The following is a 27,322-nucleotide window of genomic DNA, read 5'->3' as shown; positions in this document are numbered from 1 at the left end:
TTTTTATTTTTATTTATTTTTTTATTTTGAGACACAGTCTCGGGCTGTTGCCCAGGCTGGAGTACAGTGGTATAATCTTGGCTCACTGCAGCTTCCACCTCCCAGGTTTAAGTGATTCTCCTGCCTTAACCTCCCAAGTAGCTAGTATCACAGGCACATGTCACCATGCCTGGCTAATTTTTGTATTTTTAGTAGAGACAGGGTTTCACCATGTTGGCCAGGCTGGTCTCAAACTCCTGACCACAAGTGATCTGCCTGCCTCGGCCTCCCAAAGCACTGGGATTACAGGTGTGAGCCACCGCGCCTGGCCTCTAGATATTTTTCATAAAAAAATTCAGCTCCCAATTTAAAAATGTTGGGCAACAAATTGACAATTATTTTTAAACACGGTGCAGGCCAAACAATGTATCTATGGGTTGAATTTGGCTCTAAACCCTCTTGCAACTTCTTAACATCTCTAGAGACCAGGAGTTCTCAATCCTGGCTGCATATTAGAATCATTTAGGGGAGGTTTAAGAAAAATAACTGGCACTGAGCCTCTAACAAAGACTAAGTGAAGCTTACTTGATTCTATGGAATCAGGCCAGTTCAATTGTATTCATCTCTGTTTGCACAGGGCCTGCACATCAGTGATTTTCCAAAACTCTCCAGGCAACTCCGACATGCAGGCAAGATAGAGAATCACTGCTGCAACCCCTCTCAGCTTTTCACCTGCCACAGGCTCCTGGTCTCATAGAGTTCGTGGTCAACTGCGGGAGACATGAATGAATGAGTGAGTGAATGAATGAATGATTACCTTGTTTGTGGTCCACACACCATACTCTCCCCAGTGATCTCCCCAAATCATGCCCCTCATCATCCATTTCCATTCTCCTGCAGGCTTCCAGGTACTTCCTGGTTAAACCCAATCTCTTCCGCAGGCCACCCAAGAGGCCCACGGCCCAGTCCTTGTCCCATTTCTCCACCCTCCAATCCTACCGCTTCTCCCTCCCACCTGACCCGCTCCTCACTGAGCACCTTGCTGTTCCGCTAATTACTCCATACCTTGGGATGTGCTATGCCCTCTGCTGGCTATCTTTTTGTGCTCCCTCTCCTGTCCCCCTCCTCACCTGCCCATCAGCCTGTCTCTTGTCCCATCCTCTCTGCTCCCACATTTCTAGAATAGCTCTTAGATCTGTGATTCCCAAACTCTGCTGCACTTTAGAATCTCCTGGGGAGACCTGAAGTCATCACACCCCATACCAATAAAATCAGATTGTCACAGTGTGGGAACCAGATCAGTTTGTTAGTTAGTTAGTTTGCTTATTCCAGCCTGGGTGACAGAGCAAGACTCTGTCTCAAAACACAGTGGTGCAATCTTGGCTCACTGCAACCTCCGCCTCCTGGGCTCAAGCAATTCTCCTGCCTCAGTCTTCCAAGTAGCTGGGATTACAGGCACATGCCACCATGCTCGGCTAATTTTTTGTATTTTTAGTAGAGAAGGGGTTTCACCATTTTGCCCAGGCTAGTCTCGAACTCCCAACCTCAAGTGATCCACCTGCCTCGGCCTCCCAAAGTGCTGGGATTATAGGCCTGGGCCACCATGCCCGGTCCCAGATCAGGAGTTTTTAAAGATTCTCAGGTGACTCCAACATGCAGCAAGATTTCAAAATTACTGTTCGGGACATTCTAGCCATATTTCTCTTCCCATGCCTGTTTCCCCAGCTAGTCTATGAACTTCCCACAGGCTGGGTGGTAAACAAGCAGAATATTTTTTTTTTTTTTTTTTTATGAGACGAGTCTCACTCTGTCACCCAGGCTGGAGTTCTGTGGTGCAATCTTGGCTCACTGCAGCCTCCACTTCCTGAGTTCAAGCGATTCTCCTGCCTCAGCCTCCTGAGTAGCTGGGACTACTGGCACGTGCCACCACACCCGGCTAATTTTTTGTTGTTGTTGTTGTTTTGTATTTTTAGTAGAGACAGGATTTCGTTGTGTTAGCCAGGGTGGTCTCAATCTCCTAACCTTGTGATCCGCCCACCTCAGCCTCCCAAAGTGCTGGGATTACAGGCGTGAGCCACCATGCCCAGCCAGAAATTTTTTTCTCATGGTTATGGAAGCTAAGAGTCCCGGATCAAGGTTCCAGCTGACTTGGTTTCTGGTGAGGATACTCTTCCTGACTTGCAGACACCCCTTCGCGGCCCTTCCTCGGTGTGTGCACACAAGAGAGAGAGGAAGCTCCCTGGTGTCTCCTTTTATAAGGACACTAATCCTAGGGGATCAGGTCCCCACCCCAGGACCTTGCTTAACTTTCATTACTTCCTACAGGACCTATCTTCAGTCACATTGTGGGGTTAGGGCTTCGATATAGGAATTTTGAGGGACACATTCAGTCCCTAATGCCCTCCAAGAGCAGAGACCCTTTCTCTTGCACAGCACCAGGCCCCGTGCTAGCATCCTCCCTGGTCATAGGCCCTCAGTGGGTGTTGATGGAACCCACAAGGCCTGTGTTGGCCTCACACATACTCCTCATCCTCTAAGCAGAGTTGGAGGCATGTTCTGAGATGCCTGAGAAGGTTGGTAGGTGCCCGGGAGAAGAGTTGGCATGAGGCTCAAGAGAACCCTGCGGGATACCTCCCCTGTGGTGGGGAAGCCAGGCACCTCCCATGGAGACTCAGTCTATCTCTGGCTGGAAATGCACATGGGCCTCTGGGACAAGGAAGGCCATTGGTGTAGCTACCATTTTGAAAAGGCTCAGAATCCACAGAGAAGGGGGTCTCTGTGTGGTGAAAATATGGCGCCTGGAGTCAGACCCCCAGCACATCCCCCGCATTTTCAGTGTGTTTGTTTATGGTGGTGTGAAAGGATGGACTGTCCCCTTGAAAAGCAAGGCCAGGGGAGCTGCAGAGAGGCTGAGGCCTAGGCAGGAGTGGGGTCCCTTCCTAGGAGCCAGGAGGCATCCCTCGGTCTCCAGCCTCGGAGGAGCTGTTGCTTCAAAAGGTTTTAAAATGCTTATTAGTCAGCTCTCCCTAGGGAAGCAGGTCAGCGTCATTATCTGCATTAATAAATGACAAGTGAGGGTTCCAATGGCTGACTCACTTCCACAGCACAGCCAGGGCCGCAGTGGCCACAGAGGAGATGCCAGGAGTGCCACGTAGAGGAGCTCCCAAACCCCAGTGCCCAGTGAGGGCCACAGAAAGAACCCAGGGCATGCAGCCAGGAAACCTGGGCATTCTTCTGGGTTCCACCAACTCCCTGCACGTCCTTGGGTGGGTTGCTCCACTTGCCCCTTGACCACTGTGGAACATTCCCTCTGGAACTCGGGGTTCCCATCTATGAAGCTGTTGATGCTGATCTTCTGAGGTCCACATTTTGAGTAGCAAGGGCTGGTCCACTAGGAATCCCCTTCTGAATCCTGGCAGGACAGCACTCCTGGCAGGGGTTAAAATAAGATCATATGGACAGGGCAATGCCTCATCAACAGCAGCAGTCTCATCCTGGTGGGCTTTCAGGCACAGTGGCAGGCTAAGGGACAGCATTGGGGACTGACTGTTCTCTCTCAGCTCACGTACACCGACTCCTGGCCACTCCACTTAGGAAAAGCCCCAGCCACAATGCCATGGCTTGCAAGTGTCTGGAAAGACCAACGTGAGGAATACTTCCTGCTGTTTTTCAGTCCTGTGGAAGCGGACTCTGCTGGTGAGCACAGGGACCTGAACTTGGGCTGGCAGGTGGATACCACACGGCAGTTCTCTCACAAGCAGAGGCCCACAAGCATCAGTGCACATCAACCATCTGTCCATGCGGTCATTCAGTAAACATACATGTGTACCCACTATGGGCCAGGCGTCACTCCAGGTTCTGGAGACACAGCAGAAACCGAGAAGGACGAAGATCCCTCCTTCACAGGAATTTTATTCTAGCGAGAGTAGACAGACAAGAAGCAATAGATATAAGTAAATTATAGCGTATATTGGAGAAGCACGATAGATAAAGGAAACGGTGAGCAGGTTAAGGGCGATAAAAGTGACAGGAGTGCAATGGGGCAGGCCGCAGTAGGGTGGTTAGGGTAGACCTTGGTTTGAGTAGACTTGAAGGAAATAAGGGAGTTGGTCATGGGAATATCTCGGTGGGTGTGTGAGGGCTGTGGGGAGCAAATGCGAAGGCCCTGAGACGTGAACGCATGTGGGGTGCTGGAGCACTAGCTGGAAGCCAGTGTATCTGGAGTATGAAAGAGACCACAGAAGTAACAGAGGGCGATGACTCCAGAACTTGAAGACCATGGTGAGGCCTTGGCTTTTATACTGAAATAAGTGGGGAGCCATGGCAGGGCTCGGAGCAGATGAGAGAATTGGGATTTAGAAGGTCTCTCATCTGCGTGAAGGATGAATAGGGAGGGACCCTTTAAGGTGCAGAGGTGTGGGTCCTACTTCCAGAGTCTGGTTTAATGGGGCTCATGTGGGCTTGGTAATCTGCATTTGAGAAAGCTCCCATGATTGGTTCTCTTGGAAATAGTCCAGAGATGCAGCACCAGCCCCAGCACAGCGCCAGGTGGCCCATTCACAATTTTCTATGCAAATGGTGCCAGTTACTGAGACTGCATTGTGAGTGACATCCGCTGGAGGCATGCACTGAGGCAGTCCTGCAGAGTGCACCCTGGAAGGCACCCCAACTTAAGTGCTTCCTGGAAGCAGGGTGCCCCAGGTGCTTCTGCAGGCATTAATTTGGATGTACACACATAGGGTAGCAAGGGCTTCAGTTGGCTCCCAGCCAACACCTTGAGTGTTTCATCATCCTCAAAGGCCTGAGACAGAGCCTCTGTAGATTCCTGAACTATGAAGATGGAGGGAGTGGGGACCTGTCAATCTTCTCATCCTCTGTGGGACTAAATCTCCCATTGGCCAGATGAGTTCCAGGTATGTGTGGCATGCAGCTCTGCACGGCACTGAGAAGAAGTGAGGTTTTTATCTGGGCACTAAAGGCTGTGCCCACACAAGGGTGGGCATAAGCAGATGTGAGAGGAAACTCTCTGGTGTGTGACCTGGGCACCATGCTGATGCACTTACCTTTGTCACCTGTTCTTAATCCTATGGGATTAGGGAAGGCAGTGTTGGCATCCACTTTATAGATGAGGGAAGTAAAGCTTCAGAGAGGTCTTTTCACAGGAATGGCTTGGGAGAAGGACCGTGCCAGCCGAAGAAAGCAATCAACCACTTCAGTCCAAGCCGGCCTCCTGAGGGGCCTGGGGCTCACAGCAAAGACCGTGGACTTGCAACCCAGTTTAAACCAACCCCAGCTCTGCTCCTTCCTAGTCATGTGCTAAGCCTGTTTCTTCATCCATAGAGTGGGCACCAAGAGGGGTGATGTTAACGATAAGCGAGAAACACACTGGCCGGGTGAGGTGGCTCACACCTGTAATCCAGCACTTTGGGAGGGTGAGGTAGGCGGATCACCTGAAGTCAGGAATTCAGGACCACCCTGGCCAACATGGCAAAACCCTGTATCTACTAAAAAACAAAAAAAACAAAAATTAATTGGGCGTGGTGGTGGGCGCCTGTGGTCCCAGCTACTTGGGAGGCTGAGAAAAAGAATCACTTGAACCTGGGAGGTAGAGGTTGCAGTGAGCCAATATCACGCCACTGCACTCCAACCTGGGCAACAGGGTGAGACTCCATGTCAAAAAAACCCAACAAACAAACAAACAAACGAAAACCACATACCAGTGCCTGCCTGGTGCTGGTGCTGATAAACACTAGGAGCTCCAGGGGTGCTCCTGCTTGGACCTAATGCAGCTGGGCTGTGTCCCTTTTCAGGCATGGATCGAGCCTGCCTGGCCTGGAGACACATAGTCAGAGCATAGCCTGGCCGCTCATGGGCTGGAGAAGTTTTCCTGCCCAGTGACCTGAGTCACACTCTTCCCCCAGGCCTGCCCTTCCTGCCCTTCACATCTGGCTCAGGACTCTGCCGAGGCCTTCTGGGGCAGCTGCCAATTCTCGCCCTGTCAGGAACTGCTTCTCGCTTCCCAGGACTGTCTTTCTGCGAAGGGACGGGCACATCTCGTGTGAAGAGCAGATCCAAAGCGGGGCTCTGGGGTACAACATGGTATTTGGGTGAGACTACAATTAGAATCCTGTAGCCCCACACAGCTTCCTGTCTACATTATTCCACTGTCTTTTCCAGCATCACAGTACTAGTCCTAGAAACTCTTGCCTGGGAAGACAAAGTTGTAAATAACTTTATTGTTCGTTTCAGGGGCCTTCTGAAGGAATCATTTAAAGCATTTGCTTTAAGTGATTGATCAGAATGATCAAACTGATCAACTCTTAATCGCATCAAAAGACAGTTTACGCGCCAAGACTCTTTGAACCCTTTGCCTCAAAATCCCCCCTTGCTGTGTCCACCGATCCTAAACTATGTCCTGATCTTTACCCAATCCTAATCAAGGTTTCCTTCTCTGCATTCAAAGTCCCACCTAAAACCAAACTCTGGAATCTCTCATCACTTCCTGACTGTCCTGGAATCTCTCATCACTTCCTGACTGTCCTGCCCAGTCTGACGCACTAGGAAAACTGTCAAGTTCGAGCAGGAAAAGTAGGATCAGCTTCCCCTGATTAACAGGTGGATCTGGTGATGTTTTCGGTGAGGCATCCTTCAACAGGAAACTACACAGGTGGGAGTCCTCTCTCTGACCTCTGACCTTTGGGGTGGGGAAGGCCAGCGGCCTGAGTCCAGGCTAATCCACAGGAGACAGTTATAAGTGATCACAGGGCCTTCAGGAGCTAAGAAATAGTGACCATATGAGTTCTGGAAAGGCCCTTGGGGGTCTCCTGGTGCAGCTCCTTAGTTTTACAGACAGGAAACCGGGCCTGGAGAGGAAAAGAGATTTGTCCAAATCACAAAGCTAGCTAGGATTGTTATAGGGATTAAATGAGTTAATATCTCTAATGCGCTAAGACACTGCCTGGTACCCACTAAGCTCTATGTGTGTTTGCTAAGTAAAAATAATGGGGCCAGGCGCAGTGGCTCACACCTGTAATCCCAGCACTTTGGAAGGCCGAGGAGGGTGGATCACCTGAGGTCAGGAGTTAAGACCAGTCTGGCCAATATGGTGAAACTCCATCTCTACTAAAAATACAAAAATTAGCCGGGCATGGTGGCATGTGCCTGTAATCCCAGCTACTAGTGGGGCTGAGGCAGGAGGATTGCTTGAACCTGGAAGGTGGAGTCTGCAGTGAGCCGAGATCATGCCACTGCACTCCAGCCTGGGCAACAGAGTGAGATTCTGTCTCAATAATAATAATAATAATAATATAATAATAATAATAATAATAATAGATGTGCCAGGAGTGGTGGCTCATGCCTATAATCCCAGCACTTTGGGAGGCCGAGGTAGGTGGATCACCTGAGGTCATGAGTTCGAGACCAGCCTGACCAACATGGTGAAACTCTGTTTCCACTAAAAATACAAAATTAGTCAGGCATGGTGGCGGGTGCCTGTAATCCCAGCTACTCAGGAGGCTGAGGCAGGAGAATTGCTTGAACTGGGAGGTAGAGGTTGCAGTGAACTGAGATCACGCCTGTGCACTCCAGCCTAGGCAACAATAGCTAAACTCCATCTCAAATAATAGTAATAATAATAAACAATGGAGCGTCTGGCCTAAAACTCAAGGAAAACTTAAGTTGGCCTCTCAGACTTAAAAAAAGTAAAACCTGACTTTAACATTGAACCTAGAGCAGTAGTTCTCTAACTTGAGCAAGCATCGGAACTACATGGAGTGCTCGTTAAAACAGAGTTCTGGGCCCAACCCCCGAGTTTCAGATTCTGCACATCTGGGGTGGGGTCAACAATTTGCATTTCTTTCTTTTTTTTCTTTTTTTTTTTTGAGACGGAGTCTCGCTCTGTTGCCCAGCCTGGAGTGCAGTGGCGTGATCTCGGCTCACTGCAAGCTCCACCTCCTGGGTTCACGCCATTCTCTTGCCTCAGCCTCCCGAGTAGCTGGGACTACAGGCGCCGGCCACCATGCCCGGCTAATTTTTTGTATTTTTAGTAGAGACTGGGTTTCACCGTGGTCTCCATCTCCTGACCTCGTGATCCGCCCGCCTCGGTCTCCCAAAGTGCTGGGATTACAGGCGTGAGCCACCGCGCCCGGCCATCAATTTGCACTTCTAACCAACTTCCTGGTGCTGCGGATGCTGCTGGCCCAGAGACCCCTCTTTGAGAACCATGGACTCAGAGGAACAAATTACTAAGGGAGTAATTTCTGGCACTGGTAAGGGAGAAATTTGGAGATAGCGGGTCTCTTCATCCTTTCCCAAATACAGTTTTCCCCTGATGTTTAGCCATCCTGCAGCAGCGCGGCTGGGGAGCACGCACCAATTCTGCTTGGCTGCACCTGTGCCCACCTGTGAATAATCCACGTTTCATCCCGTTCCAACTTTCTTTACCTCGTGCTTTCAACAAGAGGGCACCCCTCTTGCATGTGGGCTGGTTAGACGCCCAGGCGATAGGAGGTCCGTACAGTGAGAATGAATCAAACACCAACCAGGCAGATGAAACCAATGCATTCTTTATTGCAGACTGAAGCTTAGGGGCTCACTCACTGTGAGCTCTGATTTGGGGGCTTCTGTGGCTGCCCACACTTTCTGAGACAAAGGCAAACTAACTCTCCCAAGCAGAGGAGAAAACAACTTTCAGAAGCTGCCCCTTCACAGACCTGAGGTGAGGGACCTGGGACAGCAGGCAGCTTGGCATGCAGGGGTTAATCAGAAAGGCCAAGTCTGGAGGGCCGGGCACACCTAACCCTCATCTCCTGGTGACTGCAGGTCACTCCCTTCCTCAGGAGTGCCACGCAGACTCTGAAACAATCTAACAGGCCAAGGGCCTCCCAGGGCTGGGTTAGGGAGGAGGCTGAGCACAGGCTCGGCTCCCTGGAAGTGGCAGGGAGAGAACTTCACCCTCTGCTCGGAGGACATCCCCAGCCTAGGTCCTTGTTTCTCAAACTCTGAAGTGCTTATAGGAATCAGGTGAGGGTCTTGCTAAAATGCAGGGTCTGAGTCGGGAGGTCTAGCGTGAGGCCTAGACTCTGCATTCCTAACAAGCCCCCAGGTGTCACTGCCGCTGCCGGTCCACAGACCACACTTTGAGTTGCAAGGCTCTGGTCATACATTGCCTTTGTGCACAACAGAGAAGCATGCCTCATCTTCAACAAGGAGAAACCCCACTCCAGGACACAAGGCAGGTGGGGCCAGCACAGCCTGGACAGGACTTCAGTCCCCACTTGCCCCCAATACCCACCGATGAACTCGGTAGCTCTGCAGATCCTGTCTTGACTTCCTCATCCTGAAAACCCTTTGCCAAAAGTTTGACCAACCAGGCCCTGGGATATGAGCAGAATAAACAGTCTCTTGAGATACTGAGCACTCAGCTCAGTGATGGCCCAACGACGGCCCAAACTATCAGTTCCTTGCCAAGAGACAAGAGACCTGGGCAGGGACGGGGGAACTGGGAGCATTCTGAGCAGGGATTACTGCTCTAAGCAGTGGTCTGAGCTCTCAACACCTTAGCCTCAGGAGTAGTAAAGTGGCCACTCGTCCACAGGACACAGGATTTGGGTGGCCTGGCTTTGCCTCAAGCCCTGGGGTCTCAGGTGCCTCTGGAGATTCAAATGAAGGTGCAGATCAAGTGGGGTCTGGGGCACTGAGTCGGCTTGCTCCACAGATGAGGAGAAGTTGGGAGGTAGATACCTGAGGACCAAGCAGTCAAGGTTCTTCAAGCCACAGGTGTTCTCAGGAAGCAAGAGCCCCAGGCCCTCTCCTGGTAGGGGACCAAACATCCCCGCTTGCCAGGCACTGTCCCAGTTTTAGCACTGAAAGTTCCATGTCCCGGGAAACCAGGACAGCTGGTCACCCTGTTGCCTGACCATACCCTAAGATGCCAGGTTGAGGGCCTCAAAAGAACTAGGTCATCAGGGCTTTGGGCGTTGGCCTGGGAGCTGGCTGGCTACAAATCTGGTGTCCACAGCGCCTTCTGTCCCCAGGGGGCCATGACAAGGCAGCCATGCTGCTGCTGATGGGACGGTGATGAGGGTGGCCATCTAATCACTTTAGACCAGAGCCGCAGGTGCAAATGGCTCTGCTGTTCTCTGGGTCACCTCTCCTACAGCTCAGGAGTGATGCTAGAGGGACGGAGCACTCAGGACTTCCCACCCTGCCAGTTTGTTAACTGTGGGGAATGACAGAGCTGAAGAGATTTGCTCCCCATTCCCAGCCTGCCAGTCCTCGGGCTCCTATGTGAATGTTCTTGCCCTGCAGCAGTGCCAGCTCATATTCCCACCACAGCTCTCCCAGGACTTCTAGTTCAGGCTCCCGCCAGCCCAGGGACCACAGGACTGAAGATCAGGCCCTGCGGAGGGCCGCATCCAGGTCAGTTCTCAGGAAGCAATAAATAGATGGAGGTTGTCTTCTCTTCTCAGGGCAGCGACTGGCTCTCAGCACTAAAAACAAGGTCTCAAACCCACAGAGGCTCAGAAAATACCCAGCAATGCCCACTTGTGCCTGCTGATCTGGAGGTAACTTGGAGGCATGTACTGCTTAAAAACCTCCAGGGAGCCCAAAGGAGGTAAAGGGTCCCTTTTTTTCAAGTGACAAGGCTCAGAGAGGGCAGGAGATCTGCCTGAGTTTGCACAGCAGCTGTGAGTGCTGAGTCCAGGCTGCAGGCCCCACCTTGCCTCTTCCCTTGGGCATTCCAAAGCCCACTACTGCTGTAAGCTATCTATCCAGACCAGCTGTACCCCACCCACCACGTGCTGCTCGGCCCACCCTCCCCCAGCCCCCAAGCTTGGCCTCCCATGGGCCTCCCTCCCTTCCAGGATTATAGGCCAGTGGCCTCTGTCCCTTGCTGGGTGGGCATGAGGAGGGTGGCCTAAGGTAGGGGGGCTCTTGCGCCATCCGGAGACATGAGCATATCAAACTTGATGAGCGGCGGGGCGATCACGCGCACCTCAGCGTTGAGTGGGTTGAAGCGGAGGTTGATGCTGCGCAAGGCTGGCATGGCGGCCAGCTTCTCCACGGGCACATCTGTTGGGGACAGAATGGACAAGTTAGAGCGGTGGGGGCCAACCAGACAGAAAAGAAGGACGATGGGCCAGGAGGACTCTGAGCACATGATGGTGAGGGGCAGCTCTCCATTACCCACTGCACGTGGGCTCAGCTCCTGGTGCCCAGCCCTATGTGAGGCAACATCAGGCCCACCAGGATATGACAACCACATGGAGGAAAGCATCCTAAAAAATAAGAGTCAACTGCTTCAAAAAGTTAAACGTAGGATTGCCATATAACCCAGCAATTTTACTCCTAGGTGGAACTGAAAGAATTAAAAACTGGCATTCAAACAAATACTTTTATACAAATGTTCACAGCAGCACTATTTACAATAGTCAAATGTCCACCAATAGATGAATGGATAAATGAAATAATATATACATATAATGGAATACTATGCAGCCATTTAAAGGAACGAAATTCTGATACAGGCTACATCATGGATGAACCGTGAAAACATTGTGCTAAAGAAAGAAGGCAGGCACAAAAAGACAACTACCTCCACTTATGTGAGGTACGCAGAGTAGTTAAATTCATAGAAACAGAAAGTAGAACAGAGGTTCCCAGGGGCTAGGAGAAGGGGAAGTAGGGAATTATTGCTTAATAGCTACAGTTTCTGTTGGATGAAAATATTTTGGAAATAGATAGTGGTGATGGTTGTGCAACATGGTAAAAGTAATTAATGCCACTGAGCTACAGTGTGTTTAAAAATGGTTAAAATTAGTCGGGCTATAGTCTCAGCTAGTCAGGAGGCTGAGGCAGGAGAATCTCTTGAGCCCAGGAGTTCAAAGTCAGGATGGGCAACATGGCGAGACCCCAGTCTCTATTTCTTAAAAAAAAAAAAAAAAAAAAAGTTAAAATGGCACACATTGTGATATGTTTATCACAATTTAAAAATAATGTAATATGCCAAAACCACTGAATTGCATATTTTAAATGGGTGAATTGTATTGTATGTGAAGTATAGCTCAATAAAACTACTAAAAAACAAAGACTATTATGTGCATAAAGAATATTTTTGCCAAGAGATAGGAAGTTGCATACAGTGGCCTATGGAAATACTTCTTAACTATCGGAATGCCATTCTGTATCATGACATCATACCCCTAAACAGTCCCTAAAAAAGCAGACATGACTATCTTGGGTCTATCTAAGGGAGGTTAGTTACAGTTTGAGTTTATCAGGACTCTTGATAAGGTGCCCTACTTATATCACTGCTCCATAAGAGCTATCTGGGAAGTTCCAGACTATATTGGATCATCACTATGTTGGATCATCACTTAAGAGATGGAATGTTCCCTGGAATCAAAACAAACACATCTCCTGTCCCAGCTCTGGTTTCCAAAATTTAACGTGTAGAATTTGGAAATCAAGTTTCAAGCTGTCATCTACCTAACCTACATAAGATACTAGGGCATTTTCCAACACTTATCAAAAATGCCACAGTGTAATAAATATAAAGATAGTAGTGATCTACTAATTAATTAATTCCAGGTCCAATATTCTTAGTTATAACTGAAGAGGCAGCGCAGCCTAGTGTCATAGACGTGAAATTTAACAGACAGCCCTAAGCTGATGTCCCAGCTTTACCTCCTAAAAATTTGTATTACTTCCCGTACCTTGTTTTCCTAATCTTGAAAATGGAAATAACTAATATTTCCTCAAACAGAATTAAATTGGGGAGCAACTGCTTAAAGGATATGGGGACTCCTTTGGGGTGACAGAATTATTTTGGAATTAGATAGAGGTGATGATTGCACAACACTGTGAATGTCCTAAATGCCAGTGAATTGTATACTTTATGTGGTTAAGTGGTTCATTTTATGTTATGTGAATTTTGCCTCAGTTTTTTTTTTTTTTTTTTTTAAAAGAACCAGAATAAGGCAGCAGCTATATTAATACTTGGTAACCTGTTATAGTTCCTCCCACCTAACCTTTAGGATCACTCAGACAAGATTAGGACGCTTGCCCTCGATGCATGCCCTATCCAGACTGAGGCTCTGGCTGCATCTGCTCTTCCCTGATCCAACTCTGTGAGCAGCCAGATCCCATAGAACCTCCCACCCTAGCACAGGACGGGGCCAGACCTCATCCTATGGAGTCCTGCAAAACCTCAGGCCGATAGTGATGGCAAGAGCCAGCTCCTGTCCTCTCCTGGGCACAAAACATTGCCCAGAGTTGGGGGGTTTTTGTTTCTGTGGTTGTTTTGTTGTTAATTTTAAAACACACTGGTGGATATTATGCACATATTTTACTTTAGGCAAATGGTACTGTACTATATAGATCTCAGGCCACTTCTATATATATATAATATGTATTACATATATAATATATATTTATAATATATATTTTATATATTACACACATATAATATATATTATATAATATATATTACATATATACATATATATATTTTACTAAGCACCAATAACAATCTTTTTTAAAATTTATTTTTAACTGTCATAAAATACAAATAAATTTACCATCCTAACCATTTTTAGGTGTACAGTACAGCAGCATGAATACATTCACATTGTCGTACAACCAATCTCCAGAACTCGATCTTGCAAAACTGAAACTCTATACCCATTTAAACAAAAACTCCCTATCCCTCCCTCCTCCCAGCACCTGGCAACCACCACTCTACTTTCTGTCTCTATGAATTTGACTACCCTGGGTACCTCATATAAGTGGAATCATATAGTATTTGCCTTTTTGTGATGGGCTTATGCCGCTGAGCATAATGTCCTCAAGGCTCATCCATGTTATGGCATGTGGCATTGATAAGGCAGGATTATTCAGCCTTAAAAAGGAAGAAACGCCAGGCGCAGTGGCTCACACCTGTAATCCCAGCACTTTGGGCGGCCAAGGCGGGTGGATCACCTGAGGTCAGGAGTTCAAGACCAGCCTGACCAACACGGTGAAACCCCGTCTCTACTAAATACAAAAAATTAGCCAGGTGTGGTGGCACATGCCTGTAATCCCAGCTACTTGGGAAGCTGAGGCAGGAGAATCACTTGAACCTGGGAGGTGGAGGTTGCAGTGAGCTGAGATTGCACCATTGCACACCAGCCTGGGCAACAAGAGCTAAACTCCGTGTAAATAAATGAAGAATAAAAAGGAAGAAACTTCAGACACATGTCATAACATGAACAAACCTTGAGGTTCACCCGTCAATGGTCACTTGGGTCGCTCCCATCACTTGGCTATGATGAACAATGCTGCCAAGAACAGGAGTGCACCAATATCTCTTCGAGACCCTGCTTTCCATTCTTCCGGATATATATGCAGATGTATGTGACCCCCACCCAGATAAAAATAGAAAACATTCAAGAACCCCCAATAGGGTTCCTTTGTGCCCCTTTCCAGTTTATACCCCTGATCTTCTTCTTCATTAATTTGGTCTATTCCTGAACGTCATATAAATGGAACCACATAGCATGGGCCAGGCTTTTACTCAAATGTCTTTAGGACTTTCAGTTTCAGAAAGTCTTTTTTTTTTTTTTTTTTTGAGACGGAGTCTCGCTCTGTCACCCAGGCTGGAGTGCTGTGGCCGGATCTCAGCTCACTGCAAGCTCCGCCTCCCGGGTTCCCGCCATTCTCCTGCCTCAGCCTCCCGAGTAGCCGGGACTACAGGCGCCCGCCACCTCTCCCGGCTAGTTTTTTTTTGTATTTTTTAGTAGAGACGGGGTTTCACCGTGTTAGCCAGGATGGTCTCGATCTCCTGACCTCGTGATCCGCCCGTCTCGGCCTCCCAAAGTGCTGGGATTACAGGCTTGAGCCACCGCGCCCGGCTCAGAAAGTCTTAAACTTTTTTTTTTTGTTTGTTTTCATAATTGAGATTTTATTGGTTGAGGATCAGTACAGACATTTCAATTTGTACACACTTCTTAACTTATGTAACGAAATTCTAAAAAGCCATGTATTGTAATTCTTTTTTAAAGTTATTCCAGTGACTTTCCAGCTTAAAATTTGGAAGCAAATTTTTCCTTAAGAGGCTATCAACTACCAGTATCTTTACATGTTGGTCAGCTGTTACATATGGCCCATCAGTTCACAACTGAAGAGCATGTACACTACATATTCAAATCTGTAATCTTTCACAGCACAGTAACAAAGTTATTAGGAAAACAGGACTAACAACCAAAGATGTTACAGAGTGCACACAATTCCGACAGGGAGCACCATGATTAAGGAGTGGTTTTCTTTAGGAAACAATTCTACCAAAAAACATGAGAATAGAAGTAAAATAAAATGTTCAAGACATTAAATGCGGGACTGACTCCATATCGCCATTTAATATGCTTTGTATTACAGGATATAAAAACTAACCCCCCATCTATGGAATGTTAAGCCGACACCCAAGACAGTCAAAGCCTCCCATAATTCAATATCCCACACTATTTTCTGGTTGTACCAAAAAATAAACAACCAGCAAATGATTTCACCTTTTTTTTTTTTTTTTAGACGGAGTCTCGCTCTGTCCCCCAGACTGAAGTGCAGTGGCCCGATCTCAGCTCACTGCAAGCTCCGCCTCCCGGGTTCACGCCATTCTCCTGCCTCAGCCTCCCGAGTAGCTGGGACTACAGGTGCCCGCCACCTTGCCTGGCTAGTTTTTTGTATTTTTAGTAGAGATGGGGTTTCACTGTGTTAGCCAGGATGGTCTCGATCTCCTGATCTCATGATCCGCCCGTCTCGGCCTCCCAAAGTGCTGGGATTACAGGCTTGAGCCACCGCGCCCGTCCGATTTCACCTCTTTAAAAAAAGCATTTACACTTAAAAAATGGGATGAGGTGCGATTCCCTCCTTCTTAAAAATGTTTCTAGAGCTACTAAAAAACTTGCATTTACAAAATAGTTGATAAAGATATTCCTCTGGATTGTACAAGAAGGGAGACAGGGACCACTGGTAAGACATGGTATGAATCAGACTTGGCTTCTTTCTCTCCTGCTTCATCAGAGGCTGGACTCTCCTCAGTTTTCGTTTCCCCGTTTTCTGCAGGTAAATCTTCTTTAGTTTCTTGGTTAGCCACTTCGGCCTGTTTTCCCTTTGCTCCCCTTTTCCCTTTTGTTTGCACTTTTTTGTCTGAAGATTTATCCTTCGCTGCTGCCTTTTTCGGCTTCGCTTCCACTTTGGCAGGAGGTTTAGCTGACAACCTCGCTGATCTCCTCTTGGGCTCTTCCTTGGTGGCCCCTTCGGTGGAGCTGACCTTCCTCTTGAGCATCCCGGCGGCGGGGAAGGCGCGTGCTGGATGCCTGTGGGCCGCAGCACACCGAGAGCCTTCGCGAAACTGGGCTGCCTGGCCGCTGCCACTCCTCCCCTTTAAACTTTTTTTACTCAGAAAAGTTGAATATTATTGTCTTAAGTCTCTTCCTCCCTTCCTTTTTCATTTGGAAATAATTTCAAATGTATAAAATGTTCCAAAACTAAAAATAAAAACAGCAGCAAAAATACCAGATGACCTTTAGCTAGATTCGCCTTTTTTTTTTTTTTTTTTTTTTTTTTTTTTTTTGAGATGGAGTCTCACTCTGTCGCCCAGGCTGGAGTGCAGTGGTGTGATCTCAGCTCACTAAAACCTCCACCTCCCGGGTTCAAACAATTCTCCTGCCTCAGCCTCAAGAGTAGCTGGGACTACAGATGCGTGCCACCATGCCCGGCTAATTTTTAATATTTTTAGTAGAGACAGGTTTTACCATGTTAGCCAGGATGGTCTCAATCTCCTGACCTCATGATCCGCCCACCTCTGCCTCCCAAAGTGCTGGGATTATAGGCGTGAGCCACCATGCCCAGCCTAGATTCGCCAATTATTATCATTTTATCCTATTTGCTCTATCATTTGTGCATGCATTTTCTCTCTCTCTCTACACACACACACACACACACACACACACACACACACACACACACACACACACAGTTTTTCTGAATCATTTGAGTGTACCATACATACATCATGGCCCTCAGGGTGTATTTCCTAGGAACTGGGACATTCTCTTACATAACCACAGTGCAGTTAAGGATTCCAGGTGTTCACACATTGATAGAATGTGTATCTAAACCCATGGCCCAGAGTTCAGTGTGGTCAGATGCCCTAACATCCTGTACAGCACTTCCCCCTCTAGTACCAGACCCAGTCTGGAATCAAGGATTACATTTACTTCTAACTCTTTGGGCCCCTTTGTCTTTTATGACATTGACATTGGAGGAGTAGTGCACTACCCCCTTCCCTTTTTAAAAGTTCCTCATTTTGTGTTTGTCTGGTGTTTCTTCACGATTCGACCAAGACTTCGCATCCTCAGCTGAAGACTGCACAGATGCATGTCCTTCCTGGGGTATCACATCAGAGGCACACCAAGTTCATCTTTATTGTTCATTTGATCACTTGATCAATGTGTAACTTGCTTCTCCACTATAAAATTACTATTTTTTTTTCTCCCTTGCAACTAACAAGAAGTCTGTGGGGACACATCTTAAGAGCGTGCAAATATCCTAAATGCTGGTTCTCACCAACATTTAGCATTCATCACCCTTAGACTTAGCATCCACTAAAGATTCTCACCTGACCTGACCTTTGTGATGGCTGCAAAATGATTTCCCAATGTTAACAGCCCTCAGCATTCTACTTCTCTTCCACTTATCTATTATCAATATAGACTCCTATGTTTCTAGTGATTTATAATTCATTATTGGACTTCATTATCCTGATGCTCAAATTGTCCAGATTTGACAAGTGAGAGCCCCTTTGGCCTGGCTCCTGTATCTTTTGACATGGCTCCAGCACTTTCTGGATGTGCTGCCTGACTTTCTAGGAAGACATGTCTTGAGTCTTCCCTGTTCCCAGCCCTGGAATCAGCCACTTCTCCAAGAAGTCCTGGTTCCTTTCAATGGGGAAGAGTATTAGTGCCCAGTAGTAAGTGTGACTGACTAAGCCATGTTTTACATTCCATGCACGAGGACTGTGCACATCTAATCCATCTGCTTTTGACTGCTGCTTAATATATCATGCTGTTTACCCACCACGCTCTACCTCTCTACTCTGCCAGCGATGACACCCAGGCCTCTATCTGTCCTTAGGAGCCAGTGTGGGAAGTCATTGGATGTATGCCCAGGAGCAGGACTGATTGCTCTGTCAAAGAATATGTGTATATACATCCACTACCTGCTCTCTAGAATTCCTGTTGAATCTCCCAGGAGCTTCCTATCCTGTTTCCTATCCCAACAAAGGCTTTCAAAGAGGCTGCTGACCTGTCCTGAGAGAGTTTCCTGGAGATGTTCTCAAATTGCATCTGGAATCTTCCAGGCCTCCTTGTTCTGCTGTGGGTCACAGCACAGAACAAACCTATCCCTTCTTGTTCATGACACTTCTGAAGCCTGAAGCTTAGAAAACACCACCACCTTCTTTAGGCAAAGGCCCCAGATCCTTCGCTTCGTGTTGGGAATGGATGGGTGGTGGTTATTAAGATAAACAAGCTCTGGAGTCAGAAGGATACGCCCAGCTTTCCAGTGACTGTGGTGCCTCAGGCAGGATCCCTGTACCTGAGCTTTCTCACCTGTAAAATGGGGTCATACTGCCCACCTTGCACAGAGGCCCCAGAAGTTGACAGGACGCCTGCATGCAGTACAACAGCACAGTGCTCCAGCAACATGTGTCCAGCTAGTGCAGGTTCCCTGCTCCCTGTCACTGGTCTGGGGCCTGCATCTGCTGAGCAGCAGCCCAGATCGCTGGGGATAAGCCCACAGAGTTTGGCCAGCAGAGTCTCAAGCCTGAGTTCACCACCGAGATAACTCGGATGTCGGCTCACATAGAAAGGAACGAGGGTTGAGCCTCAGATGTCTCCTGAAAGCACTACGGCTCCTGGAGCCCCTCACCACCACTCATAGAAGGCCAAAGCTCCAGATTTGGCCTCCACTGAGAGCACCAACTAGAAAGTTCCTGGACACACTCATATTCATGGGCCACTGACAAGAAGCTGTACAGATCACGGCAGAGAGACCACGTGAGGTAGGAGGGTCCTGAGAGTTGGGAAAACCCAGGCTCAGTGGGAGGAAGTAATTTTGCCTGGGGTCACCCAGCCAGTGGGTGGCAGGGCTGACACAGAGACGGAGAAGATTCTTGGCCACAGAGAAGCGCTATGTAGGAGTCCCCAGGCCCCATAAACAGGCAGCCAGATTCCCTAACAGGAGGAGCTCGCCCACCTTTAGACTCTGGGGTGACCTGGCCTCTCAGTTCCCTGAAGGCAGGCTCTGTGTATGAGACCAGGGGCCCAGTCCATGGCCTTGAATGCTGGGGTCACAGGGAGCTCTGTCCCCAATAAGAAGACTGGCTATAGGGCAGCTGGGGTGGGGAGGGGGTGCTGGTCATCACCTGCCTGGAGCAGGAACCATGTGACCGGTGAGCGAGCCAGCAAGGAGGGGTGGGAGAGGCCGGGACTCCACGGCAAATGGAGGCTCAGGCAGGAAAAGACGCAGAGACAGGCTGTTTTCAGAAGGCAGGGTTATAAGCAGCCGTGACTCCTCGGAGAAGAGGAAAAGCAAAAACAAGTGATAGGAGTACCCACTCACCTCCTTCGCTTTCTCTGGAGCTCATGCGGGTGCAAATGTCACATCACACAGCTGCCAGCAACCTGGCCTCACTCATCCCGGCCTCTTGCAGGGTGTGGGGGCTAAAGAAAGGTGCTGCCGCCGGGCGCGGTGGCTCACGCCTGTAATCCCAGCACTTTGGGAGGCCGAGACGGGCGGATCACGAGGTCAGGAGATCGAGACCATCCTGGCTAACACGGTGAAACCCCGGAAGTACAAAAAAACTAGCCGGGCGAGGTGGCGGGCGCCTGTAGTCCCAGCTACTCGGGAGGCTGAGGTGGGAGAATGGCGTAAACCCGGGAGGCGGAGCTTGCAGTGAGCTGAGATCCGGCCACTGCACTCCAGCCTGGGCGACAGAGCGAGACTCCCTCTCATATTAAGGCCGGGAAAGAAGAAAAAAAAAAAAAAAAAAAAAAAAAAAAAAAAAAAAAAAAAAAAAAAAAAAAAAAGAAAGGTGCTGCCTATGGTAGTTCCTGAATCTCTTCTTTCAAGCAGGGCACCCATTTTCCCTACTAATAATGGCCGGGAAGAAAAGGGCTAATTCCTTGGACTCTTGCGCATCTCCACATTCAGCAGCTCTGTCGCAGCCATTCCCCAGCGGCACAGCCAGCAGCGTGGGCAGGGGTACAGATGCCATCCCCTGTGCCCCGATCACCCAGAATAAGAAAGACCCCTCACACTTGGCTTTTATTTCATGGGGCATCAACCTCCATTGGACACAGAAGGAAATCAAGGTGCAAGGAGGTGTAGCACCTTTGTCTAAATGGGCCCAGCAAAGGGGGCTGCTTCTGGGAACCGATGTTTGAGGCCCTACGCTAGACAGTTCCTCACAATGACCCATTTCTCAGGTAAGAAAACTTGATTCCCAGTTTCTTGATGCCCAAGGTCCCCACGCCAGTAAGTGGTGGAGGCAGGACAGTTCTTGACCCCAGAGCCCATACACTTCAACCCACAACACAGAGGGGCAAGGCCAAGGCCAGAACCTGGTCTCCTTGCACTGGCCCCTGGCCCCCAGAAGATAACAGTGATAGGCAAGTTTCGCTGAGCAATTCAGTAAGGGCTGGAGCCTGGGCTGAGAGATCACAACCTCAGTTGTCAAGATATTCCCATTTGAGAAATGGGGGCTCAGAGCTGCTGTCACCCCTTCTTCCCATCTGCTACTGAAGACCACTCATCCTGCCCCAGTTTCTCCAGAGGAGGCTGAACAGGGGCTTGCTAAGGACCCTCCCCACTCTGGACTCCGTGTCTCCTCTGTCCCTCAGCTGGGAAGGCCAGTGGCCCCCACAGTGGCTAGTACTTCTGAGGGTGGGAGGGGGGTCCCCCTGTCATGCTGCTGCCACAGGCTTGCTGGGCATGGCACGAAGACCCGCTGCAGCCCAGCCCTGGAACACATCCCCATGACTCCAGGCCTAGTGGGAGCGGCACTGCCGGGGTCTCAGCTTGTTGTTTCCATGTCTGCCATAGAGCTGGCCTCTCCGGGGTCTGTGGCATTTTCTGAACCACCCTGCTAAAGGCCAGTAATAGCTTTCACAGGCACAGAGCAGGGATTAGGTATAGCTCTTTCCCCTAATTTAACTGCAAAAGTCATTTGAGCAGCTTAGAGGAAGGAGCGATGGGATCATCAAACATGCCAAAGCTGGCAGAACCAACACATCAGAGCAGTCAAGCTCACAAGTGACAAGCCCAAGAAGGCAACTGGGAGTTTCCGGATAAAGCTGAAAGATCGTTTATGCTCACAGCATCCTGACAAGAGAGGGAGATCGCTGGAGGCTGCAGAGGAGAATATGAAATGATCTGCATTTTGTGGATGCGGAAACTGAGGCTTGGAGAAGTTAAATAAATGTCCCGAGGCTAGACAGCACAGTGGCCTCTGGACTCTGTTGTACCTGGAGAGGAAAGGGACCTCAGCTTTACTTTCAGTACCATGGGCCATGCTCCCATCACCACTTACCACGTCCTGCTTCTCCCCAAAATCCCAGCTCAAAGGCTGCTTCCTTTGCCACTCCCCTTCATCCCCCTCCAAACTCTCTGAACACTTTCTTTATACCACACTCATGTCATGCACCATGCTCTGCAACCTGTGAATATGTCTGTTCACTCCTGTAAATGTGACACAAAGCACAGTGCCCATGGGGTGCTCCGTATCTGTTGGATGAATGAATGTCTAACCTTCTGAACTAGACCACGAGTCCCTTCAGGCTGAGACCACCCTGAGCTGGGCAAACAGCAGATCCACCATCAATGCTGCTTAATCAGCTCTGTGACCACAGCTACACTCAAGAGTTGGGGCCCATTCCCTGGCCTCACCCATTCTGTGCACATTTGCCAGTCAGGGCCAGGCCTCTGTGGACCAAGGCTATGATAAAACACTTACCCTAGTCTTCCCCTTTGACACTAGTAATCTAATTTAGAAAATGCAAAGATATTGATGAACAAAAGTAAAATCATCACGTCCCATCATCTAGAATGAATCACTATTAATGTCTTGGTATATGGCCTTCCCCACTGTTTAATGTGTTTGTGTATGTGTGTATATACACTCACACACATATGTATTTCCAAATGGCCTCCTGGATAGCATGTCATGGCATGCTATTCTTCATGACATGCCATAAATATCTTTTCAGGTTGCAAATTGGTGACTTTCTATGGCTGCATCATAGTCCGTGGGATGGATGTACCACTTTGGCTCCTGTTCCTATTGTTGGACATCCAGGTTGTTTTCAAAGTTCCACTTTTTTGTTTTTGTTTTTTGAGACAGAGTCTTGCTCTGTTGCCCAGGCTGGAGTGCAGTAGCGTGATCTTGGCTCACTGCAACCTCCGCCTCCTGGGTTCAAGTGATTCTCCTGCCTCAGCCTACCTAGTAGCTGGGATTACAGGCGCATGCCGCCACACCCAGCTAATTTTTGCATTTTTAGTAGAGATGGGGTTTCACCATATTGGCCAGGCTGGTCTCGAACTCCTGACCTCAAGTGATCCGCCTGCCTCGGCCTCCCAAAGTGCTGGTATTACAGGCTTGAGCCACTGCACTCGGCCCCCAACATTCCACTATTCCAGATAATGAGAGGCTTTGAGTCTACAGGGCATTCTGGGGTTACTTCCATCTCTTTCAGCCTATGACCGTAGAATGTAGGATGTGAGGTTCTAGAGTCCTTTTATGAAGCCAGAGGAATGTTCCTTTAACTTTCCCATGGCCTCCAAGTATATGGGCTTCTGTTGCAAGGCTTCATGTCTTAGGTGGGGACTAAAGTCAAGGACTCAGTGGCCTATAGCAGGGTGAAAACCTCAAGCAGAATTAAACTAGGCACTGCCTGGCCGTCCTCCCATTGCAGACAGCAACCCTGGACTCCCACCTATGTCTGTGGGAAGTTTAGAGTAATCAATAGTAGTAGAAGCAGAGTGGGCAGTGTTTACAGAAAATTACTTCCCTGAGGTCAGCTTGCCCCCATCTCACTAACTGTTAGCAATATTGATGGGTAAACTTGATTCACATCAGTGGAACTGACTGAGAAGCAGGATGATTACAAATGATGGCTCCAGAGCTCTCTCCTGATCCAGTGTGGCGTCCACAGTGGCACCCTGTGAGAAGGAGGGGGTCAGGACCTGGGGAAGTGTCAAGGGCGGTGAGCGCCTAGCACAGAGGTAACCGGAACTGCTGGCTGGCCTCTGATTCCAGCATTGCTGGAGAATCTAGGCCAGCCCTGGCCCCACATCTCAGCCTCAAGGCAGCTCTAGTGCTTGGATACAAAAACAACCAAGATCAAGGCCGCCCTGCTGTGCTGTGCTGAGCTGCACACCCCCTTTCAAAATGCCACAAGAGATAAGCAAGCAGACTGTGGTAACCTGGCGGAGACAGGGGGTCATGCCGCAACAAGAAGGCTCTGGGGTCACACACACACACCTCTCAGACCACTCCACCACACCCTGCTGGGCAGAGTCAGGTGGGGACAGGGGCTGAGCCTTCCCTACCTCCACAGGGCCCTGGACTGGGCATCCTGGCAGGGGTGGGGCCAGAGTAAATGGAAATAGTACAGCTCCAGCCCTCAGAGAGCCAGGAGCACACTGCACAGCCTTGACAATCCTGCAGGCTGACTTCTAGCCTGCAGAAAAAGCTACACTGCAGGTAGACTGGAGTTCTGAGTCTCCTGCTGATGAAGGGCCATTTGGCAGGGTGAAAAGGGCCAGGGATACAGGCCCTAATTTTGGCACTGCCATTTAAAGTTGTGCACCCTCAGGCAAGCCCCTTCACGTCTCTGAACCTCAACCTTTCATCTTTAAGACCATCCTTCCACCTCATGGTCTGTGGGGTGGGATCATCGGTGCTCTCCAGGGAGGAGGGGCTAGTGAGGTGCAGGAAGTATGGTGGGCACGCCCATTGACAGGATGGGAAGCAAAGGATGTTTTAAGAATCTACTAATATCAAGCCTGTAATCCTAGCACTTTGGGAGGCCGAGACGGGCGGATCACGAGGTCAGGAGATCGAGACCATCCTGGCTAACACGGTGAAACCCCGTCTCTACTAAAAAAATACAAAAAACTAGCCGGGCGAAGTGGCGGGCACCTGTAGTTCCAGCTACTCGGGAGGCTGAGGCCGGAGAATGGCTAAACCCGGGAGGCGGAGCTTGCAGTGAGCTGAGATCCGGCCACTGCACTCCAGCCTGGGTGACAGAGCGAGACTCCATCTCAAAAAAAAAAAAAAAAAAAAAAAAAAAAGAATCTACTAATAAACCTAGAGACAATTTTCTGTCCTTAAGTATGAGCTGCAGGGAAAGAAAAGCAAAGGAGAAAAACCCTTGGCTTTGATTCCTCCTCTGTGCCCCAGGCTGGCCAGCAAGGGTGGGCTAATGGGCATCGAGGGGGCCACCCACCACAGCCTTTCCCTCCAAAGACTCCCCTGCACCCTGATCTAACATGTAATCAAAGCCAGATCATAACAGTTCTTTGCAGAAATGACTCAGTCTTCTTATTGGCCACTCTGGAGACAGCCAAATAAGCAGCTGAAACTGCTGAGCCCATGCCTGACATTTATCCTCCTTGCCCTCTGCACCCTCCCTCCTCCTCCCTTCTGCACTCCGGCCACTGGAAGGCCTGTGCCCTCCCACAGGCTGCTCTCAGGGCTCTCTCAGTTCCTCTGCTTTGGTTAAGGTGCTCTGGGAAGAGCCTCAGAAAAGAATGACAATTTTGCTGTCCCCTTTCATGTGCCTGTGTTCCCTGCCTCGGAGTTGGTGGTGCACACCTGGGGCAGAAGCGTTCATCAGAAGTTCTGGTCTAGCTCAGTGGTTCTATCTAGCCTGAACACTGGAATCATCTGGATAAAGCTGCCTCTGCAAAAGTTATGACAGGGAGAGAAATCTGACATAGCGGACTCCATCTTGCTTCTAACCTCACAAGCTGTCCTTGATCATTCTTGAGCATAAGCCAAGCTAACTATGGGAGGAATTTCTTTGTAGTTTAACCTTAAAACAAAAAAAATAACAGTCCCTTCCCAAAACTAACTCCCTCCTTGCTCAGGGACCACCTTTGTAAAACTAACAAGTTAGGCACAAGGTTAGAATTATGGTTCAGAAGTCGTGTGGCCAGGGTCACAAGATTCCTAACCTCCCCGACTGCTGCTACAGATAACATCACAAGTGTAAAACCTATGATTGGTGTTTGAGGTATCTTTCAGACTCTGCATTCTGATAAACCAGCCGGCACCACCTGGACCGGTGTATTAGTCCGTTTTCAGGCTGCTGATAAAGACATACTAGAGGCTGGGTAACGTATAAAGAAAAAGCGGTTTAAGGGACTCACAATCATGGCAGAAGGTGAAAGGCATGTCTTACATGGTAGCAGGCAAGACAGAATGAGAGCCAAGTGAAAGGGAAAACCCCTTACAAAACCATCAGATCTCGTGAGACTTATTCACTACCATGAGAACGTACGGGGGAAACCACCCCATGATTCAATCATGTCCCACCGGGTCCCTCCCACAACACGTGGGAATTATGGGAGCTACAATTCAAGATAAGATTTGGGTGGGGACACAGCCAAACCATATCAACCAGTAACCCATACCAAGAAACTGGCTCAGCTGGTCTTGCACCCAGGAACTGACTCAGCACAAGAATACAGCTTCAACCTCCTATGACTTTATCCCCAACCCAACCAATCAGCATTCCCCTTTCCCTAGTCTCCTGCCTGACAAACTATCCTTGAAAAATTCTAACCTCTAAATTCTCAAGAAGGCTGATTTGAGAATTCTCTCCCATCCTCTGGCTTGGCTGGCCCTGTGATTATTAAACTCTTTCTTTGCTGTGAAACCTGCTGTTCTCAGTGAATTGGCTTTCCTGGGCAGCAGGCAAGAAGAAACTACTGGGCAACTACATTGACAGCTTTAAAAAATCATGAAGCCCGAATCCCACCATCAGAGACTCTGATTTAATAGGCATGGGGTGTGGTCAAGACATGGAGTTTTAAAAGCCTGCCCAATGATTTGAATGCACAGCTAGTCTGAGCACCACTGGTCTTCTCAGTGAAGATTAATGAGAGAATCTGGTGAACATTTTTGCACAGTACTTCTATTCTGGGTGCCACCCTCCCCCGACTTGCAGAGTTGACCAAAGCTAGCAGGAGTGGGGCTGACTGCCTACCTGGCCTAGGGAAACCTGCCTCATTACCTTACACTGTTCTCTCCACCCCAAAGGGGTTTCCTTCCAACCAAAGTTATGCACTTCAGCCATAATGTTCCTGTGGCTTTCTATCCCCCTATAGCTATGTGCAAAAATCTCTCCCTATGCAAAGCACTGTCCTGAATAGTCTGCAGCAAGACTACTTGGGTTGGAATCCTGGCTCAGATGGAGTGACCTTGGCCAAGTTATTTAATCTCCCTGTGCCTTGGTTTCCTCACCTGAGGAGAATAATAGTATCTGCCTCATAAAGTTGTCATGAGGATTAAACAAGAGCATCCTTGGAAAGTGCTTAGAGAAGAGCTGGGTGTGCAGCAAATGGTCACTAGCACACGGGACAATGCCAGGAGCTCTGTGAGAGCAGGGAGTGTGTTTGTTCTATTTGTGTCTCGAGCTCAGCTCCAGCACAAAGTAAATCACTTAGTTAAAAACAGCAACTGGTGAATGAAGGAACATTTCCCAAATGCCTAAATTTAAAAGTGTCCCCAGAGTGTTGACAAAAATTGCATACACATTCTGGACTGAAATACAGTTATAATTAAGCATTAATTGGGCTGTACTTTGGCCCACTTCCTTGTTGCTGGAAGTCACACAGCACAAGATCCTGACCATGTGTATCTCAGTTGTTCCTGTAGATAGGATTTCTGACATTAGGGTCCAAAGATTGTTTATAAATTGATTCATGTCCCTGTTGTTCCTATAGACAGGATCACTGACATTAGAATCATGAGCTTTTGCTGCAGGATAGCTTAAGATGTTTTTCAGATCCCCAATTCCAGCAACCAGTCTGGAAACCCCCACAGAGGATCAGTATCAGCATGAAAGCACAGCTGCTTCCTCTCCCTGTCCCATGACCTCACCCTGCACTCTTCCACCCATTAATGATCTCCATGCTTCGGCCCACTCCCAAACTGTTAAAAACTCTAATTCCAAATTCCTTGGGGTGACAGATTTGAGGTATCCTCTCATGTCTTCATTCAGTGACTCTATGATTAAAC

At 48.8% G+C, this 27,322-nt stretch overlaps 4 protein-coding genes across 8 annotated transcripts in view; all 4 read right to left on the bottom strand.

Moving 5' to 3' along the window:
* Window positions 1-27,322, bottom strand: part of SAR1A (secretion associated Ras related GTPase 1A) — a 537,387-nt gene that overhangs the window by 130,448 nt on the left and 379,617 nt on the right. The window lies entirely within an intron of this gene.
* The window catches only part of PPA1 (inorganic pyrophosphatase 1), a 478,362-nt gene that overhangs the window by 80,360 nt on the left and 370,680 nt on the right, over window positions 1-27,322 (bottom strand). The gene's annotated exons all lie outside the window — the stretch shown is intronic.
* LRRC20 (leucine rich repeat containing 20) overlaps window positions 8,528-27,322 on the bottom strand; it is an 88,106-nt gene continuing 69,311 nt past the window's right edge. For all 5 annotated transcript variants that reach the window (XM_050803680.1, XM_050803682.1, XM_050803681.1 and 2 more), the window contains one exon: window positions 8,528-11,052. In XM_050803680.1, the coding sequence (XP_050659637.1) occupies window positions 10,898-11,052 (155 nt within the window). In that variant the 3' untranslated portion in view covers window positions 8,528-10,897. The remainder of the gene's footprint in view (window positions 11,053-27,322) is intronic.
* Window positions 15,827-16,391, bottom strand: LOC126962536 (non-histone chromosomal protein HMG-14-like). The gene has a single exon (XM_050803688.1). The coding sequence runs from the start codon at window positions 16,298-16,300 to the stop codon at window positions 15,923-15,925; it is 378 nt and encodes a 125-aa protein (XP_050659645.1). The 5' UTR covers window positions 16,301-16,391; the 3' UTR covers window positions 15,827-15,922.

Source organism: Macaca thibetana, chromosome 9 (assembly GCF_024542745.1).
Source record: "Macaca thibetana thibetana isolate TM-01 chromosome 9, ASM2454274v1, whole genome shotgun sequence".
NCBI classification, from domain to species: Eukaryota; Metazoa; Chordata; class Mammalia; order Primates; family Cercopithecidae; genus Macaca; species Macaca thibetana.
The sequence above is the reverse complement of the archived record's forward strand: the minus strand, read 5'-3'. Positions and strand labels throughout refer to the sequence as shown.

What these genes read in the sequence shown, in the direction of transcription:
- LOC126962536 (XM_050803688.1), bottom strand. Translation starts at nt 16,300, where the DNA reads ATGCTCAAGAGGAAGGTCAGCTCCACCGAAGGGGCCACCAAGGAAGAG.